The sequence below is a fragment of the Cyprinodon tularosa genome, unplaced genomic scaffold (genome assembly GCF_016077235.1).
Source record: "Cyprinodon tularosa strain WSP-4 unplaced genomic scaffold, ASM1607723v1 ctg285, whole genome shotgun sequence".
Taxonomy (NCBI): Eukaryota; Metazoa; Chordata; class Actinopteri; order Cyprinodontiformes; family Cyprinodontidae; genus Cyprinodon; species Cyprinodon tularosa.
In genome coordinates, this window is record NW_024038991.1 from 592537 (window position 1) to 613697 (window position 21161).

General features: G+C 36.7%; 1 protein-coding gene across 1 annotated transcript in view; it reads left to right on the forward strand.

Annotated features, from left to right (window-relative positions):
* cacna1ab (calcium channel, voltage-dependent, P/Q type, alpha 1A subunit, b) overlaps nt 1-21161 on the forward strand; it is a 255768-nt gene that overhangs the window by 224384 nt on the left and 10223 nt on the right. The window contains exons 48-53 of the mRNA XM_038290608.1: nt 2372-2493; nt 5131-5266; nt 7672-7785; nt 13488-13523; nt 18444-18645; nt 19983-20215. Coding sequence (XP_038146536.1) covers nt 2372-2493; nt 5131-5266; nt 7672-7785; nt 13488-13523; nt 18444-18645; nt 19983-20215 — 843 coding nt within the window. The remainder of the gene's footprint in view (nt 1-2371; nt 2494-5130; nt 5267-7671; nt 7786-13487; nt 13524-18443; nt 18646-19982; nt 20216-21161) is intronic.

Sequence of the window (21161 nt, forward strand, 5' to 3'; positions counted from 1 at the left end):
ATTACAACAAAGGGAGAAAATAGCTGTTGTGAAGCGCACTGAAATAATAAACTCCAGAAACAATGGCAAGAGTTCAGCACAAGATGAGTGTTCTGACTGAATCATTAGTTTTCCCTCTCAACTCAGGAGGGAAAAGATCCTTGCTGTCTGTCCACTGTCAGTCAAAAATCCTTAAGTATGTTTGCTAATCAGCATCGAGCTTCACGACCTTCACCATCTCCTTAGATCCCTAAGACGTTTACCTCCCTGGGAATTACATATTTTGCCCTGTTATCCAATCAGGGCTCTACTTTAACGCTGCTTACCTCAATAGATCAATGCTCAAAACCCAACACAGATTTCTCACAGAGGCTGACCAGGCAGAGTCCTGCTGCTCCAGAACAGAGCGGAGATCGCGTCGGAGAGCGGAATGAACAGCTGATAAATGTGCAACATACTCATGAAATTAGGTGCATTTTAGTGCATATGTAAAGCACTTTTATGACTAGATTTATGAAGTTTGACAACGCATATTTAATCAATAATTTCCTGAAATTTACAGGGGAAGTTTAGCCTCCCTAGTATTCAATGAGAAATCGCCACTGGGAAGGATGAATCCACCCAAAAAAAAGATGAAACGTAATGACACAATTGACTTTGTTTCCTCTTTCTTATAGATTGATCATAAGAAGTATAAGTTTTGACTCAATTTATGTGGTCTGGATACTTTAACTCCTTATAGCCTCAGTACAGCTTTCTGTTTAACTTCCAACTCTGACGTAAACTAACAGAATTTTAGCCGTTGTAAAGTCGTAAGTGTATTTTTAGTATTCTATTAGTAGTATTTTTTGATTTAGAAAAATAAGTTGCCTATAATGCCAGTGTTTTTTATATATGTATATGTATATATATAAATGAATAGTAACGCCTTAGAAATGAGTGTTACTTTCCCTGTCAGAGGTAAATGTCCATCTAATTCAATGGCTTTGGTTACCAGCTGACTGCTGGCTGATCATTGCTTGAAATATCAACTTGTTGGCTTTTAAGTGGAGCAGAATACACATTTATAACCTATTATGAAACTCAAACTTTACCAGTGAGCGGTGGATTCTTTCTTAGAACTTTCTTTTTGAACTTTTGTACCTCCATTCATTGTCTCGCGATACATCCCTTTAAAGGAAATCACAAATATGTGTTTTTTTCTTTTTAATGGCTTTGTCAATTTGCTTTTTTGTGTGTATGTCTAATTTTTTCATGTCTTTTGCTTTATGTTATGAAGTTTTGTCGGCTTGTCCTATTTTTGTCTTTCTGACCATTTCTTTTTTCCATCAGGATGGTTATAAAACCATGTCTTATCAAGCTTTTTATCTTTGGCTGGTCCAGGTTGTACAGTCTAAAAGCCGATTTGTCTCTTCTTAAATATGTTCATTTTTTGGTGGAATGTTGAATGAAGATTCTTGAATCCTGTGTCTCTATTTTCAAAAGCCACACTTTTGAAAATAGACGTATTTGGATACTGGTTATCAGCCATGATGAAATATTGTTATTGGATAATGATATCAGCTCCGATTTTCACATCGCTGCAACACTAGTTGCAATGTCACCTTTCACTGACAGCTAAACTAAACTAAACTAGAGAAAAATTTATACTACAGGACAAACAACTATTCTCACACACACCTAAGGAGATTTTAGTCTTCATACCTAATACCTTATTAATCTAAGAGTCATGTTTTTGGACTGCGGGAGAAAACCTGAGTACCCGGAGAGAACTCACGCATGCTCAGGGAGAACATGCAAACTCCATGCAGAAAGACCCCGGGCCGGGAATCGAATCTGGAGCCTTCTTGCTGCAAGGCAGCAGTGCTACCAACTAGTTTAAGCGGTTGACATTTGATATGTCTGATTGAACTAAAAGAACTTTATTTTGTGGCACAGGTAGTTTAGAAACGTATGTCAACCTTCCACCAAGTTGCATGATTCCTAGAAAATCTGGCTGAAAGCAAATCAACAGGATGGTCTTTTTTTGGTAACTTTTTATCCTTTTCATAGTTTTTTTTTTTTTGGTAATGTGCTCTAAAATATGTGAATTAAGAGCAATCTTAACTCAAACTCCAAGGTAGAAGTTCCACAGTAAGATAGATCTGAGCTCAGCTTTCTACCTAAACATAAAGGAATGTGTCATAAAACGACACATTTCTGTTGTTCAGGCTGGACAGAGGAACTCTGATCAATTTCCTGGTGGCTAGCTTTACCTTGGAAATCCACAGCTTGCTGGTGGCACCCCCATGTGGGTGCATGCTGCGAGTGCATCCTGTGTTTGTGTCCTTATGTGTTCCCCCGTGAGTTTGCCTGATGCAAGCCTGCAGGCCATGTCGTGTATCTCACACAGAACCGAACGCCATTAATGTTTCAGCGCATGGAGGCACCCTCTGAGGGAGGGGGTTTGGACAACCAGGGGGGGCAAGGCCAGAACGGTCTCCCCAGCACTCAACCAGACAACATCAACAGCATGTAAGTAGAGCAGGTGTAAATGAGGTCATGTCAAGTCTTCATGTGCTTGCATATTCTTTCAGTCTACTGAAAACTACTTGATTGCATCGACTCATTGACTCATAGGCAATCCCTCACAATAAGCAAGCTTGTAGCGACACCAGAGAGGAAAATCTCCCCTTTAACAGGAAGAAACCTCCAGCAGAACCAGACTTGGTGTGAGCGGCTATCTGCTGAGGCCAACTGGGGTTCAAGGAGACAGAAGCAGACTAGAAAAAGAAGCAGAGATACAAAAGGCAACTGTCAACCAGCTCCACAGGCAGCCCTGTCCAGGAAACACACAGCCAGGCAGACGTGCTCCAAGTCAGCTCCCATATCAGAGAATGAAGAGAGCACATCCAGCCAGTCACAGTCAGAGAAACAGGACTACACTGAAAAACAGGCTTATCTTGAACATATATAAACAAAGGTGTTGATGGCAGCAGCACAGCTGATATTCCTTTCCAGGATTGTGTCACAGCCAAACAGGAACAGACCAGATGAAGCTACTATGAGAAAAAGCAGAGAGAGCATGACATTAGAGATTAAACTAACAAATTCTGCAGAGTGAGAAAATAGAGATAGAATGAAGCAGAATTATGAAAAAGGGGTCCCTATGTGTTCCAGAAGTTTAAGCCTATAGCAGCATAACTATAGAGATAGCTCACGATAACCTGAGCCACTCTTAACTATACGCTTTAAAGGAAAGTTTTAAGCCTAGCCTTAAAAGTAGGCAGGGGATTTGCCTCAGGGACTAAAACTGGTAGGTGGTTCCACAGGAGAGGAGCCTGATAACTAAAAGATCTGCCTCCCATTCTACTTTTAGAAATTCTTGGAACCACTAGTAAACCTGCAGATTCAGAGCAAAGTGCTCTGTTAGGAACTTAAGGAACAATCATATCTTTGATATAAGACGGAGCTTGGCGATTTAAGGCTTTATATGTGAGAAGGAGGATTTTAAATTCTATTCTTGATTTAACAGGAAGCCAATAAAGAGAAGCCAGGATAGGAGAGATATGATCTCTCTTTTTCATTTTCATCAGAACTCTGGCTGCAGCATTTTGGATCAGCTGAAAGGTTTTAACTACAGTTTGTGGACTTCCTGACAGTAAAGAATTACAATAGTCCAGCCTTGAAGTAACAAATGCATGGACTAGTTTCTCAGCATCAATCCTGGACAGGAGATTTTCTAATTTTTGCATTATTGCATAGATGAAAGAAGGAAATTCTAGAAACCTCTTTGATATGGGATTTAAATGACAGGTCCAGATCAAAGACAACACCAAGATTTTTTACTTTATTGTCTGAGATCAATTTAATCCCATTCAAGTGACTGACTAATCAGCTTCTTTTTCAAAGACTCTGGTCCAAAGACTATAACTTCTGTTTTGTCTGCATTCAGGAGCAGAAAGTTAAGAGTCACCCAAGTTTTCATGTTTTCAAGACATGCCTGTAATCTATGTAATGGATTTCCTTTATCTGGATTCACAGACAGATATAGCTGAGTATCATCATAATGGTGTTTATCATCACTGTTGTATAGTGGAATTACTTTTTCAATTTTTCAGCTCATCCAGGATGGCACATTAGTTTGAGTTGTAACAAGACAGTTTGCTGTGTTATTCAACATATTGTCCAGAGGCTGGAGACATTACAAGGAGATGGGGCAGTTCACCAGGAGAGGTGGAGCAGACCGTAGGAGGGCAACAAACCAGCAGCAGGACCGCTATCTCCGCTTTGTCCTAGAAGGAACAGGAGCACTGCTAGAGCCCTGCAAATTACCTCAAGCAGGCCACAAATGTGCATGTGTCTGCACAAACTGCTAGAAACTTACTCCATGAGGATAGTATGAGGGCCAGATGTCCACAGGTGGAGGTTGTGCTCACAGCCCAACACCGTGCAGGATGCTTGGCATATGCCAGAGAACGCCAGGATTGGCAAATTAGTCCAGGTCTAGGAGAAGATCCCTCAGAACAATATCCGGTACCTCATCAGGAGCATGCCCAGGCATTGTAGGGATTCATCAAGCATTTGAATGCTGCACACAATACTGAGCCAAATTTTGACCTGTTTTAAAGACATTATATCAAAGCTGTATCAGCCTAAAGTGTGTGTTTCATTCATTCATTTAGATCTAGGATGTGTTATTTGAGTGTTCCCTTTTATGTTTTGAGCGGTGTAAATGTGCATATATATATATATATATATATACAAATTAGGTAAAACATAAAAACTTACAAGTGTTAAATAAAAAAGTTTTAATACTTAAGAACCACCCTTATTTGACTTAACTAGTCACTTAAATGTGTTACATCATGACTGGAGGTTTCTTCTTGTTAAAAGGGAGTTTTTCCTCTCCACTGTCGCTACAAGCATGCTTAGTGTGAGGGATTGTATTTAAGTCAATGAGTCAATGCAATCAACTGGTTTTCCTTAGATTAGAAAACTTTGTATCAATTTGACTGTATGATCTGGTTGAACTGTAAAGTGCCTTGAGATGACATGTGTTGTGAATTTGGCACTATATAAGTAAACTGAATTGAATTGACTGTGAGGTGGAGCTAAACTGAACCTGAATTTGTAGTTGAATCTCTGCTTGTATGTGTTTCTAAATATCAGACCTCCCGAAGGTGGTTTGAGTGAAAGCCAATCATGGATGACGGCTAAAGCACAGGAAATGTTCCAAAAGACTGGTAACTGGAGCCCTGACCACCCCTATCCTGATGACGTCCACGAAAACCGCCATAATCCCCAGGTATGAAGGCTCAAAACATTGTAATCCATAGAAGCACCCAGTAGGATGCCTCATTAAAGCTGAGGAGACACTCTTCTCCAATTACGCATTAGACACCTTAACCAGTTACTTGGTTAATGACATAATTTAACATGTGACCATGGAAGTCCTGCTGAGGACTCTTGCTGTTGCAAAACAAACGGCAAGCTTTACAGAAATGGCCACATTTTTCATAACTTTAAAATAAGTTAAGATATGTCGTTTTTCTCCCCTTTCCCATTCAGTTTTTTGTAAATAAGTTCCATACGCATAATATTTCTACTCGGTGCCATTGCTTTGTTAAAGCTGTAAAGTTTTATATTTTATCATTTCTATCAATAGGTTCTTAGCAAACATGCCTCTCCATAAGCCAATCATCAGTAGATTCTCAATCATAGTCTGTTTCAGTTTTTTCGGCTTTTTTTTTATTTCATTGTCCTCCTGCTCCTCATTCCTAATCTTGCCTCCTCACACCTCTGCTATCCTTTAGTGATTTTGAATTGGTAGATTTATTTCATAATTTGCACCTTCAAGTTTGCCCCGCTATTACTTTTCTGCTTATGCTCTCCCTCCCAAAACATTTATGTCGAATATGAAATATCTGAACTACAAGTGAAGATAGATTTTTTTTTTTGTTGTTGTTTAAGGTAAATATTTTATAATTTTCTCTGCTATTAAAATATTTGGGCAGCAGCTTTTCCATATGAATGTTTCCGCTTCTACAAATAATATATTACATCTTTTTTATGGTTAATATTGTTTACATGAACCTGCATCACCTGCTTCATTATATAAAGTTTTTGTACTGAACATATGTTGTAAAAGTATGTATACCCCTTGAACTTTTCTACATACAATGATATTACAAAAAAATGAAATGTATTTTATTGGCAAAGTAGTAGTAAACTCAGAATAACATTTGTTTGATAAAGGAGAAAAACATAAATTACATAAATACATAAAATCATCAAGGCTAAAAGGCAATATAATAGGGTTATATGATTAAAGAAGAATGCCAAACTTAAAAAATATGATGAAATTTATTTAGTTAATCATCCAAAACTATTATATACATATTATATTTCCAAACCTGCTATTTCCAAAGCAGTTTAGGAAATTTCTTCGTTGTGTTGTCCACATATATGGTGTCTTTGCAAAAGTAGTGAGATTGTTGAATTTTTCAGTCAAAACTATCAGACATTTCAAATGTTTGCTACAAGAAATGTGGTGGATGCAGCATCCATTTGGAAGAAGGTTCTTTAGCCAGATTATACCTCAGATTATTACATAGCAATCTTGGTTTTAAAATATTTCCATTGAAGGCTGTGGACGTTTGATGTTTACTTCTCAGCAAAACATTGGGCCTCATGCAACAACATTTTCTTATTCTTGTCATACATTTTTCTTACTTATTCTCCTACAGTGGGCTCCTAGAAGGGTGCCATAATAGATTCAATAAATATTCTTAACTTCAGATAATAGTGTAAAATGATCCTCATAAATGTAATGTAGTCTACCTGTGCATAAGTAAGCGCATGTTCATGACAATTGCCAATCTGCATAATTACTGCCCTGATAATGCCATGTAAGGCTACGACCTCCAGCTTGTCAGACGGTGTTCATTCACAAAAATGGCATTGAAGACGAAAAGACTTTACCAGTTTGGAGATAAAGGTTGTGCTGACTGATAGCTGAGCAGCAGAATTAAAGGACCAGTAAAAGCCAAGCAGTGCCCGTTGATTGCACTGGTACAAATGTAAAAAGAAAAATGTTTTGATGAGAAAATGGTGTCAAAAACCAACACAACATTCTGCAAAATCTAATTTTAATAAACACCTTTATTGGACATCTCCAGCTGCACCAGGTCTGTCATCACTCCAATATTTACTTTTTGATGCACATCACATTTATTAGAGTTTTATTTCTTTAAAAAAAAAGAAAAACTGATACTGTTGTTTTTCTCCTTCCACTTTTATTATGTCCAATTTAATGTTTATCATATATAATTCTCATAAAAATATATTAAAGTTTGTGTTTGTGATGTCATAAATGTAGAAAAGTTTAAGGGAAATCATATCTTCAGTAAGGCACTGTTTATTATCTATTACAGAGCTTAATGCTTTAGCCTTATTTTTTACTCTGCAAACGTTGCAACAGCTAATTTATGTAACTGCATGTTGCATAAATGCAGACAAATTTATTAAATTTGCATAAAATCTTTTGGAAAAAGAGATACCTTCGAGTTTTAATTCATTCCACACAACCCAATTCCCCCACCCTCCCCACCCCCACCCCCCCTTGGTTGATCAATAATCAAGCTCCATCTCAGTGTCCACTCCCCCAGCAGACAGTGGTCACGCCCCCCACCCTCTCATTGTGTTTTGCAGACTGTAGAGATGAGGGAGATGGGGCGGGACGGGTACTCCGACACTGAGCCCTATCACCCAATGGATGGGCATGGGCGGACCCTTTCCATGCCCCGCCTCTCGGCAGACAACCAAGTGAGCACGATCATCCCACCTCCATCATCATTATAACACCTAAACCATCCTTATTTTATGTCGTTACTAATGTAAGCTATGGCAAACGGTTGAAGTGAATCAGCAAATGCTTTCTTTGCATCCTAATAACAGCTTTTGAAAAACATTATCTTAGAGTTTAGAAGTATAAAAGCATTGTTCAGGTTAATATACTCTACTTGGCTGTAACAGTGCTCCGTGCAGGGTCCCCTTCTCAATTGCTCATGTAATTTGATAGGTTCTGTCATGTGACCTTGAGCGCTGTTTTACCCTGCAAAAAATATATTAAAATGAGTAAAAATAAAGTTTAAAAAAGTGTATTTACCCTTAATTTGAGTGGGTAAATAAGAATCTGCCACTGGAATGAGCATGTTTAGACTTAAAATTAGGTAATCAGATAGTATGCACTTGAAATAAGTGACTGCAGTTATTTCTTATTTTAAATGTAAATTGTCTTGTTCCATTGGCAACGTGTCTACTACTCTACTCTACTACTCAATTCAAGAAAAAATGCACTTAAGAAAAATTTACTTACTTAGATTTATATTTTTTGCAGTTTAGTGCAGTCTGAGCTCCAGGAAACATGAGAGTTAAATACAGTAAAAGTTGTTAGGCAGCATAACAGATGAGACATGTACCTGATCAAACATCTCTCCGGTTCTCATTTCATTCTCACATTGGATTAGATCTAGAGGAGTAAATGTGGCATAGTCTTTACCAGTAACTTTATGACTTCTCAGTCTGCTGGTCCAAACTGGTCTGCTTTCAAGTTGCAAAACTTTTAGACTTTTTAATTGCGCCTTCAGTGGTATTAAACTCCAAAATTACAGGTCTAGGACCTCTAGTGGTTAAGTTATACAGTGTCGCTTTAAGCAGGGATTATTGGGTAATTTTTTAATGTTCTGTTTAAATATAATAAAGGTGTTTTAATTATATTTATAATAATAACTTTTGGGTACATTTTTATAGCATTTTCACTTAGATGTTTTGCCTTCAATTTTGTGTAGCAATACCTGATATACATTTGCATAAGATAGATTTTGAAGTGCATATTTTATGTTATATTATTTTTTGTTTGTTGGATGCAACACTTAGAGAAAGACCTTTGCATTTCCTTCTAACTGACTTGTCAAACTTTATGCATCCCTCTCCCCTCTTCATCGTCACTGTAATCCTCCCTAATTTATGTACATTTAAAATTGCCTCGTCCATTGGCTGTCCAACTGTTGCTCAGATCATGTATGAATATGTGAGGGACTTGCTAGGTAGGATTACAACAGCTTGCGAAATAAAACTAAAGCCTTGATAAGTATAAAACTAAAGAAAATCTAAAGTTTCAGTCAAGTATTAAATGGCTTTTTATTTAAAGTCACTAAGTTTGTACAAACATATTAATTTTATAGCACGTGTAAAATCTTAAGGTCCCTGCTTGCTCCATTTATGAGTTCATTTCCATTAAATCCTTGGTATGTCTGTCTTGTGTAAACTGAAAGGAAAAGGTTTCCATATCCATATTTATCAATATTTAGTGTTTTTTTTTCTCCAAAAACCACTAAATATTACACTAAATCCACTGGACTTTTAGCATTGTTTAGTGTTTCTTTATCATTTTATGACAAATAACAATAAGACAACTTCAGAAGAACCTGTTAGATTTACATTTATGAGATATCCATATGTGAATGATGCTATAATTGTGTAATTTTAGGAGAGTAGAGTAGAGTTGCTGCGCAACTCTTCAAAACGTGCCAATAATAAGAGAAGACCAATAACTTTTTACTTAGAGCAAAAAGCCAGCATATGGATATTTACAATTTGTATTAAAGGTTTTTGATTGGCAAATCTTTAAAAGAATTTTAAAAAAGTAAATGGCCCCAGTGTATCAGTCCAGTACATAGATGAAATGTATACACACATAGATAAAATTATTGCCAATCCCTGTTTAATGAAAGAAAACCACAGTTGTCACAGAAATAACTTGACTCTGACAAAAGTAGTAATAAATAAAAATCTGATGCAAATGAACAAAGAAAAATCAAACAGTGAATTAGAAAAATAAAGCCCACTAGTGCTTAAAAAATAATCTTTAAAAAATTGATAAAGTACTAGATTTATTGCCATTGCACAGGTTATAACAAAATAATGTTTGGCAACATTGCTTTTTAACAGTGTCAGTGTTGGTTTGAAATACCAAAGATATGTTGTAACATAAATAGTCTTTAATACCATTAGTGCAAAAAAATGTGCAATAGTCTATTATTTAGACTAAGATATTGTTCTTAGGCATAGAAGTGGGGAGTCAATAATAGACTAAGCAGTCTTTATGACCTGTTGTTACTGTTTCCTTTTTGATGCAGTGCAGTTTTCATACCATGCTGCACATCTATAGGTTAGGAAACTCTATTGGGCTGTGGTAGAAGCTTTACTGCATAGATGGAGATAGTTTAATCCTCCTCAGGGTTCTCACAAAGAAAATACTTAACTGGGCCGTTTTGATTGTAATCAAATTTAGGCCCGTTGTAGTGACTCACTACACTTCTTCTCTGTTGATGCTCAGGCCTAAGTGCGATATACAGTGTATATATATATATATATATATATATATATATATATATATATATATATATATATATATATGTGTGTGTGTGTCAAGTTCTGGAATCAATGATTATTTATTTTATCATTTTGGTATCAAGCATTAGGTAATTGTCACTGCACCAGGCTTCCAGTGCTTGAAACTTCTTGTTTTGTAGTCCTCCGTCATTATTGTTGGTCAGCCGCACAAGGTTGTTTCATTTCCACATTTAATGAGGATGTTTGAGCCATAGGTGGTTGCTCAGATGTGTGCAGAAGGTGCAATGGTGGGCTAAGAACAAAGCCTTGTGGAACACCAGTATTAAGGACAATGGTGCATGATGTAGAGATGTCTTTCAAAGCATGGTTGGATCTGTTGGTCAAAATGTCTTCTCTACACAAATAGATGGAGTTTCAAAGTTTGAGTTTTCCAGTATAATGATGAGTTGGTGTTGACTGATGAGGTGAAATACTGAGCAAAAATCAACTAACTGCACCCTTATGTATGCGTGAGGGTCTTCAATGAAGCCTGAGCATGGTCTGAAGGTACTGCAAATGGCATAGCAAAATAAGCTGCTTCTGCAAAGAAGCTACTGTATGTGTTCAACATTTTTAAGGAAATCTCTGTATTTACACCTTGAAGCTTTATGTCTCATGTTCTTTTACTGTGTGAAGAGATCACTTGAGACCAACTCTTTAAATAACACTATAACTTATATGTATTAAATAATCATGAGACGTGACAACAGATTTTGGACATAAATTGTAATCACTCACGCATTATTAATAATAATCCTAACAACATTAATGATTTGGTCGACATTATGGGTTTTTAACTCAAAAAAAGGTTTCACATTACCTTTATGGTAACAGAGCAGCTATTGTTAACTACTTCATTCCTGTTGGAGAGTATGTTTTCTCCTAATGATATCTTTCTACTTTGGTCTATTTATATTATAAGCATCTTTTTACTACCCCAAGTCTAGGGGTGGACAATACTAACATTCTGTATTATCATAATGTTTGATGGAATTTACTGATCACTACAAAGGTGAGTAAGTGCCTGTTCTTCAAAGATTTCAAATAAGGAGCACTGAATTGCTTGTCCAAAAAAAAAAAAAAAATACAAACATTACACTAGGCAATTAGTGGATGGGTTTCAAGTGGTCTGCAAAGAATTCATCTGTCTCTCACAGATATCTTTTTTTCCCACTAATAATATTCTACTTTTGTTATTTCTGGCAGTCCCAAGTAAGTAAGTTTATATGCTCACCAAATATCTCTTCATTGTCTGCAAGTACTACGACCTTTGTGGCCATAGTACTTGCAGATTTTTTGGTGTTTATGTGTGTGATTTTGCACCTGATGTGTTAAATATAGAAGAAAAAAACTATACCCGTAATCGGTTTCAGGTTTGAACCCTTTGTGGGTTATTCTGATCATCTGTTCTACATATCCAAGGCAAACACTCTAATTGGACTATGCTGCTATTTTTTCTCTGTTACATATGCACCTGGTCAGTGTTTGCACATCCTGTTAAGTTTGCAAACTTTTTTATGCAAACAAGTGTTTTGAAGACCAGGCCCTGAAGTATTACAAAGTTTAAAACATTTTTTTAACTATGAAATTTTTATTGAATTCATCCAGAGCCTTTAGATGACAACTAGTACTTTGATTCCAATAAAGTTGACTCTTAATCTGAAATGGACAGCTGTTTTTCTAAGTTTTAGTAATTAGATGTTAACCGATGGTAATATCAATATTGGTTTACTTTCATTATGGAACATAATGGAATTTTGTCCCAAAAAATTGTATTATTACAATGAAATAATGAATAGTTTAAGTTAATTATAATTTATTAATTTTGATTAATTGAAATATTCACAATGCAGTGAAAATATATTTCGTGTTCTGTTTAATCTCCAAATCTAAATGTTTCAGTTATAAAACTAATTTTATCATCAAACGTAACCTGAGATATTTTAAATTCTTGTTTTTAAACCAGTTCTTTTAGGAATTTTAGATACACTAATATGTTTTATATTTTTAACAGAACATTGCACCTTAACATATTTTCATTAGTCCTCTGTTGACTCTTGGTTGTGGGGCTGTAGGTGCATCCATGCACATATACATCATGAAAAACAAATACGGCCATATTCCAACAATCATCAACATTAAAAGTCATATTGCCCCTTCCTCTGGCATGATGATTACTATCTGAATTGTTTTTGTTTTATTGTGAGGATAAATAGGCAGACCGTTTAAACTCGAACAGAACATCTACTGTTTATCTTAAGGAAACAACCATTAAAATTTTGGGTGTTTAAAACTTTATATGTGAACATAAGAGACAATGTTAAATCATACATTTATTATAGAATATAATCATCTGCAACTATAGAACTGATACACAAAGTTAATATAAAAATGTAGTTAATATCATCTTCCTCATATATTTAATCCGAGGGATATAATTATTGCAACCTTTATATTCAGATTGGGAGATTTATACCTCCTTTGGATATACTTTACGTGCTTTGCATGTGTGTGTTTGTGTGCATTATGAGAGTTAGACAGTAGATGTGTGTCTAAAACCTGTGACCCCCTGTCCTCTAACAGTACCCTGCCTTACAGAGAGCTCAAACTGTTTTTGGTAAGTGTGTTTAAGAGTGCACATACAGATGCACATGCATCGTAAACTGTGAGCTGCCCACTCCTGTTGTAAGGAGCATTCTCCTCTGTCCAAAGCCTCCACACCAGCCTCTTTGTACTAACTTGGTTCTCTTTCTCTTTTTCCTGTCTCTTAATCTTTATATTCCCCAAACCTGATTGGTATTACATTTATTTCACATGATCAAATCTATTATTTCCCTCCCATCTCTCCCATTGTTCTTCCTCTCTTCTGTCTTACCTTCTAACCTCCTTCATTATGTCTTTTTCTCTTCTCTTTTGGTCCTGGTGACTGTGCCACATCGGACCAACGCTTTGTGTGTATGTGTTTTGGTGTGTGTGTGTGTGTGTGTGTGTGTGTGTGTGTGTGTGTGTGTGTGTGTGTGTGTGCTACACTGCTCCGCTCTACGTATCATCTGTGTTTGCCTGCTCTGCAGCGGAGGAGACACAGACCCCGCGGAAATAACCTCAGTGTATGTACCTCTCTCTCCGTCTCTGTCAACCTCCATTCCTCCCTGTTTCTCTCCATTGGTTAATGTTGAATTTGTAGTTTGCAAGTTGATTTCTTTCCCCTCATTGAGTGCCATATGGGTTGCTTTAACCAGAGTTCACTTGGTGTCAATTAAGTTTTCACTCGCTAAATGAATTTTCCTTTAAGTCCCTTTTTGTTTTTTACTTTACTTGTCTTTTTAGATTTTGCATTAGATGGATACAGTGATACTGTATAACAGACAGAATGATTGCTTAGGAAATGTAAGATTTCATTTTTGTACACTGGCTAAACAATTATACCTATCTCTATTGTCAGTGTAATTTCCACACGAATTGGTAAGATGCGCGAACATAATTTTTTCTAGTAGGTTTAATATTTTTCATAACTTAGTGACAGTTAGAAAGTGACAACAAGAATATAGCTCCTGCACCTGCTCATATTCAGAGTCTTCCACAATGTTCTAAAAGGTTAAACTAAACTGGACTGAAACAGGAGGAGGTGTGATGCTGAGGGCTCTTACCTTTCCTGAATACCTAGAAATCTTTGTTGGAGTATTTGTGTAGTGCACATTTTAGGACATACTCTGGTCTCCGGTTTTACGAAAAAAGTTGTCATCTCTCAGAAATAAATCCCGTCAGTATTCAGGCCTCAGGATGTTATTACCACCACCTGCATTTTAAACTCCAAACACATTTTTCAGGAACAATACAATAAACAATGAGCAACAATGCCCAGAGAAGGAGCCTGCCCTCATCTGACTCACACGTCAAGAATTGTATGACCCAAACCACTCCGACGAAGGGGTTAACGACCCATCAGAACCCCCTAATGACCATTAACATCCCCCTGGTGTCCTTCATGGCCAATCCTAATTCTTTTGTTCAACCTTAACTATATTAATCTCAGTGTTAGAACGGAGGAAGCCTCTTGGATGGGAGATGAAATGTCTCCTAAAAAATTTTGCATCCAGTTGCCTAAACAGAACTTTTCAAACTTTACCATGACCTGGATGATGGAGAATCTTCAGACCCATTTTTTAAACCTCATTAAATTTCTTTAGTTTTATGACTCTCTTAAACTTGAAGGCAACCAGAAATTCGCTCAGTTATTTTAAAGACCTTTCCACACCTGTCCCAGGAGTCTTTATCACTTCTGTTAAGAAGAATATTTAATGTTCCAAGTTTTTTTTTTTGTTTTTTTTTTAGAAATCAATCAATAAACAGACCTTATAAATCATTATAGTTATCAATAAACATGTGCTTATACATAATTATAAATCTGAGACATTTTTTTTTTCATTTCATGTGATAATGAATGAAAATTGATTAGCTTGATTTTTGTATCCTTTTAAAAGGTGGCTTTTGATTATATCAGTGAAATGAAGCAAACCCACCTGGGACTCCATCTCTTTCATCCACTGGGACTTTTTTCATAGTTCAGATCTAATTTGATTTCCCGTTTTTATTTTACCCTCTCTTCCTAATTCTCTTTTTGTTCCCATTCTTTTCTCTCTTTCCTGTTTGCTTCTGTTAAGGTTACACTGCTAACAATTGTTTGCTAAGTGTCCAATGAATGTTTGTCCTCCCAATGTGTGTGCGAGTGTGTGTGTGTGTGTAAGTGGGAGGGAGGTGTTTGATGCATTACCATGCTGTGTTTTAAATGTGTTGTATCTCTACTGATTGGTTTCACAAAAGCATGGACTGCCCCAATATTCTAAGGAGTTGGCAGTGTGCCGGCATGTCGTTGGTCATGCATGATTTGACCGTTTCACAGCAGATGTAAGAGGGCGTCGTAGGAGAATGAGGCGAACTTAAATATCAGCCAAGACTGTAGGATCATGATAAAGCCCTCTGACGAAAGTGGACAAACACAACTGCTTTTCTGCAGAATTTTACTTTTAACTTCACGCAATTCAAAGGGAAGATCTAGAAATGATTTTGGAAACACATGTAAGAATCGCGTTCTTCTAATAGTGGTGATTTTTGAGTAAAAATAGAGTTACATGAAACATCACAATTACCTTTTAAATTAAAGGTCATTTTTTGTTTATTTTGGATCCTTTTATCTTATATAAAGAGAATTAAATTCTTTGGTATTATGTATTTTCTTCAGTGTCTCAGTGAGTACAATTTTTTAATCTTTAAACCAAACCTCCAGTCTTACATGATGCCTTACATGAAGTATCCTTTCATTTTATAATAGAATACATTACAAGTTACGTATTATAGATAAAACAGAAGTTTTAGAGATTTGATTGAGTTTCTGTTTGACAAATATACACACTGGCTCACAATATCTGATAGCGGTGCAGGTAATTTCACCTTAACTTTGTTTTTAACTGTTGCAGTTCTAGTCTCGTCATACCTAATAATTTGGCATGTTCAAACGGACAGTTCTTATTTACATCCAGCAGGGGGAGCATGGTTTTATAAACACTGGAGAGGTTAGCCCAGGATCTAGCATATTCTTCATAGAAACATTCTACTTTTTTTTTTATTAAAACAATAATATTACAGGCTCAGCAGCAATGTTCTTCATGCAAAGAACATGTTTACAGTCTGTAAGGTAGGAATACAATGAAGTGAACATGGATTTAGCATTTTGTACTATAATACAAAGCTATACATTTACCCTAGACTATAAATCACATACTTTAGATACTGAGTGGTTTTATATTACATTTGAATAGTCGTGTATTTTATGTTCTAATACGATTTTTAAACACTCAAACATTATTGTTTAACCAAACAATAATCTTGTATTTACTGAAGGAAAAAAAAACATTCCCCAAAAGTTTGCCTCTCTTGGGAGAGTGGCAACCTAGTGGTTAGGGCATAGAGCTTAGAATCCTGAGGGTCTGAGTTCGAGCCCCACTCCCACAGACTGCCACCCTCACCCTGCTCCCTGGGCGCCCAACGATGGTAGCCCACTGCTCCCCAAGGAGATGGGTTAAAGGCGGAGGTAAATTTCACCAATGTGAGATCAATAAAGATCAATTATTATTATTATTATTATATTCATTCTCTGCAGTAGAAAGAAAGGTTGAAATAAATGTGAAAGGGAGTCAGTCTTGTACTCTACAGAAGAAGTATCCAGAGTCTTAATGGTCATCTGGATATTTGTTTGTGATTTGCAATCTTTTCTCTGTTATTTGTATAAAGCAGAGAAAATATAAATACACTGATAAAAAGAGAGAAAAAACTTTAAAATCTTTTCCTTCCGATAGAGATCCCTGGACCATTGAGTTAAAAGGTAGTTCAACACTCAGTGTGGCTCTGTGTTTCTTGTTTAAACCACCCACAGCTCTTACAAGGAAGCATCAAACCTAACAAGAGGGTCAGACACTCCTCCTGACTAAGATAGGAAAGGAATTTCTGTCCAGTTTTCTCTATAAGCATCAATCTAAATCACTTGTAAACTAAAACCTCTTGGCAGGAATGTTTAGGCCTCAACGGGAGCTCCCTGAGAGGAATCTGATAATCTTTGTGGATATGGGCCCAGATCGTCGAAGATTTCCAACGAGGAGCGCTAAATTATGAACTTAAGCGTAAACTGCTTTAACCACGCTCTGCAACACTACAGATAGCGTCAGGCTAATGGACAATCCTGGATTTGGCATCCCCAGGCAGAAAAGCACTTTTCTGACCTCACTGTGTAAAGCTTAGTGGAGTGAGTATCATGATATGGGCCTGCTTTTTGAAGAGTTTAGGCTCAACCATTTGATTTCTTGTGAAGAGACACATATTTTGGGCACTGTCAAGGTCCCAACTTTGTCAGAAGATTTTCTTCTTAAACGTGCATGAGTGCACAAAGCAAGGTCCATAAAGACAAAGATCCACTTGTCTAACATCTTTATATGACCTGACAAATGCTTGTCTAGAAAATACCAGTAAACACACTCATAAACCTTGTGAAAAGAAATTCACGGATTTCTTCTCATTGAAAAGGATGTATCAACGATTTGATAAAACGGATGGATGAAGAATGGGATGCCATGTGAAGGCTGAAGTGTAAATACCTATAACAAGACTTTAAAGTTTACATCAAAAACTAGAGCAATACAAGTGATCTCTTCTGTTTTAAACCTCCCTCCCTCAGGAGGTGGAATCAACTCTTGACACTAAACCGATTTCATATCTGTTTAGTTCACAAGGATACAATGGATACAATGCAGAACGTAAAACACAACATTAAACTTTTTCACTTTCCTCTACCATCCAATTTCTTACACCTAGACATGTGGTTTCATAGCAACTAACGATTTTAAGGTTAAAAGAAAAACTGCCATAAAGAGGAACTGGGTGTTTGCTATTGGTTTTTACTTTGTTTGTTTATTCTTGAGACTGTTTCGATTGCATTAGATAAATAAATTAAAGATTTTTTATGTTTTGCTTCTCAAGTGTGAAATATGTCTGCTGTGAATAGAAGTATAAAATCCTCCTGCATTGTGCATGTGAGGCATGGTTTTTATAGTCCACTTGCTCGTTCACTGCATCTGTCTTTCTTGCCTGTCAGTTGATATCACTGTTTGTTTCATTTTGTGAGATTTTTTTTTAATGATTCTGAAATTCTTACCTAGTAGGGATCAGAGGAATGTGTATTGTTCAAGTGCTCTAGAAATGAATTAAGAAAGATCTCACATGCACACCACAGCTTACCTTTAATTTACTGCTGCTCAACCAAGAATGATAATAGACCTCTGACAGGTGAAAAGTAGAAAGTTGAATAAAGACGTTTACTTTACTTTTGCAACTGAGAATAAACATTTAGCAAGCAATAAATGTAACTTATTTCCCCCCTTGTCTCTCTTTTACCCCTGTTGTTTATTTCTTTTCCCCCTATCCTCTTATCCTTCCTCCCTTTTCTTTATGTCTTTTATCCCATTCTTTTGTCCTTAAAGACCATTACTGACAACAGTCCAATGCGTCGCTCTACCTCCAGTCTGGTCCACGGGCGTTCAGGTCGTGGAGTGAGGCTGGATGACTACTCTTTGGAGAGGGTGGTGTCTGAGGAGGCGAGACACGGCGGTGGGCGCAGGCACAGGGACAGAAGTCATCGCACTTCACAGCGATCACTAACCAGATATACAGACGCTGACACAGGTGACCGGGTTTTTTTATTTTAGGGTTTAGACAACATTGAATTAATTATGCAAATATTTTTTAGCTATTGAATCTATTGTAGATTGTGAACAGTAAATAAATGTATACAGAGATTTTGTTCTGTATTTTTTTGTAATGAAACTATTTGTGGTGTGCATTTATATTCAGATTAGTTTTCTCAGATATCCCCTGAAAGTTGCCTAATGATTAAAAAGTATACTTTTTTCCGTTAGAAAAACATAGGCTGCACTTTGAACTCAGAGGTTTGTTAGACGATGTTAGTGGTTGTGAATACAAGGATGCACATGCATGCAGATGAGTTATCTACTCCACAAATGTCCCTTTTATGGGAAGAGTGGCAAGAACAAAGTCATTGTTAAAAAAAAAAATCTGCAAGAACTCCCATTTTTAGTTTGATACGAGTTCTGTAGGGGATACAGCAGGTGCCATGGTTATTTAAGACAAAACGTAACATTTGGTCAAAATTTGCAGCGTGTTCTTGAATCTAAAATATAGATATCAGCCCTGAACACTGGTCACATAGTGGAATTTTGGGGTAACGGCCTCATGCTATGTTAATACTTTTCCTTTAAGAGACCTGAAAGATGGTCAGAATTACATAAAGGTTGGACAGAATGAAAGTGCAGAGCAATCTGGAACAAAAATGGTTACAGATTTCCTTCTAGCAGGGCAAATACTGAACACAGTGTATTCTCCAAGTGAATACTGTATTAGGATGGTTAAGTCAAACTAAGTCCTATATCAAGACTTTAAAATGACTCTGTCCAATCTGAAAGCATCTAGATGTGCAAAGCTGGTAAAAAAAAAAAAACTCACTTAATATTTGTTGCAGAAAAAGGTTGTAATTAAAGTATTAACTATGTGGCCTAAAGAGGAACTTAAGGCACACTTCCGAATTTTTGTACAACTTTTGAAAAGGATGTATGGAAATCTGTGGTTGTAGTGTAACAGCATTTTAAATGTGCAAAGAGCTTTAAGATTTTTTTAAGGTAAATTTAAGCCAAAAGAAGTGCATAAAAGGAATATAATTGTAATCATGTGAGTTATCCTGCAAAGTCAATTTAAAGACTGAAAATTGTTCAACTGTCTGATCAAAAATCCTTTTTTTTGTCTCTGAAATTATCTAGATATTATTTTTCATTCTTGTTTGATGAATAGATTTATTGTTTTCTTTTCTAAAGCTGTTTTATGTTAAAGACAAAAGCCATCTGTTATTAGATTAGAAGAGTCTTTCTTATATGGAAAGCACCTAGACTATACGTTTTCGTAACCTGCATGTCTAACTTTGACAGGTATGATATCTATTTCATGTCTAGGTCTGGGCACAGACCTCAGCACCACTACACAGTCAGGTGATCTGCCTCCCAAAGAGCGGGAGAGAGACCGTGGGCGCACCAAGGACCGGCGTCATCACCACCACCATCACCGTCATCACAGCTCAATGGACAAGGAGCGCTATGACCGCCATGAATACCAACATAGGCACCCCCATGACCGCCACTGGTCCCGGTCTCCTAGTGAGGGGCCTGACGGAAGAGGTCACAGACAGGTGAGCTTTAAAGACAGCAAGGTTTAATGAAAGCAAAACAATATCATGTAGATATGTGTTATTGTCTGCTCAAGTGCATAACTTATGAGAAGTTCTCATCGTTCCTTCTAACTGCAGCATTTATCATACATCAGAAGCTATTTCTTTATTGGTGGTAGACACCTTAAAAAGTAAAAAGTCCTGATTGATAAAGCTTGACTGAAAAACATTATGTTCAAAACTTAGACTTAGGCAAACTTTGTCATAATTTTATATACACCAACTGTATACAAAAGGAAATTACATCACTTACAACTTCCAACAGTGAACAGGGAATTAAACATTACCATTTAAAGTGCATCATGTAAGCAGTATAGGAGAAAAGGAAAACCAGTTTAAAAAATAATGGTGCTAAAGGGCATTAATATGGAAAGGTTCAGTGTAATGCAATATAAGTATGGTGCAAAATGCAGTAGAATATTGAGTTGCGTCTTATTTAAAAGGATTATAAAAGTTTCAGCCATGTTGGTTGTGCAAAATAATGCTGCGAGTGTAATGCAGAATCCAGTTTAGAACCCAACAGTTCAACAGTCTGATGGTAGCGGTGAAAAAGCTGTTGCAGAACCTGATGGCCCTGCAGCGGATGCTGAGAAGCGTCTTCCCACTGGGCAGCAGGGAGAACAGTTCAAAAGCAACAGCTGCTATCATCTCTTTGGTCGAGTCAACTCTGCTCGAGTTATATTTTCTACCTGCAGACGTATGCTCCTCTCAGCTTCGGCATGATCTTATCCCTAAATCAAAGAATGCAGACCTGGTTCAAAATATTCTGCAACATAGAGGCGGTTTTGGTAGATGAGGAGAAATCAGTTCTCACCACTAAAGTTTCCCATGTTTCATCCAAAGGGGATTGTTGTTGCAACATTTTTAGTGTGCTTTTTATTTTATTGGTTACACTTCTTCAAAATAT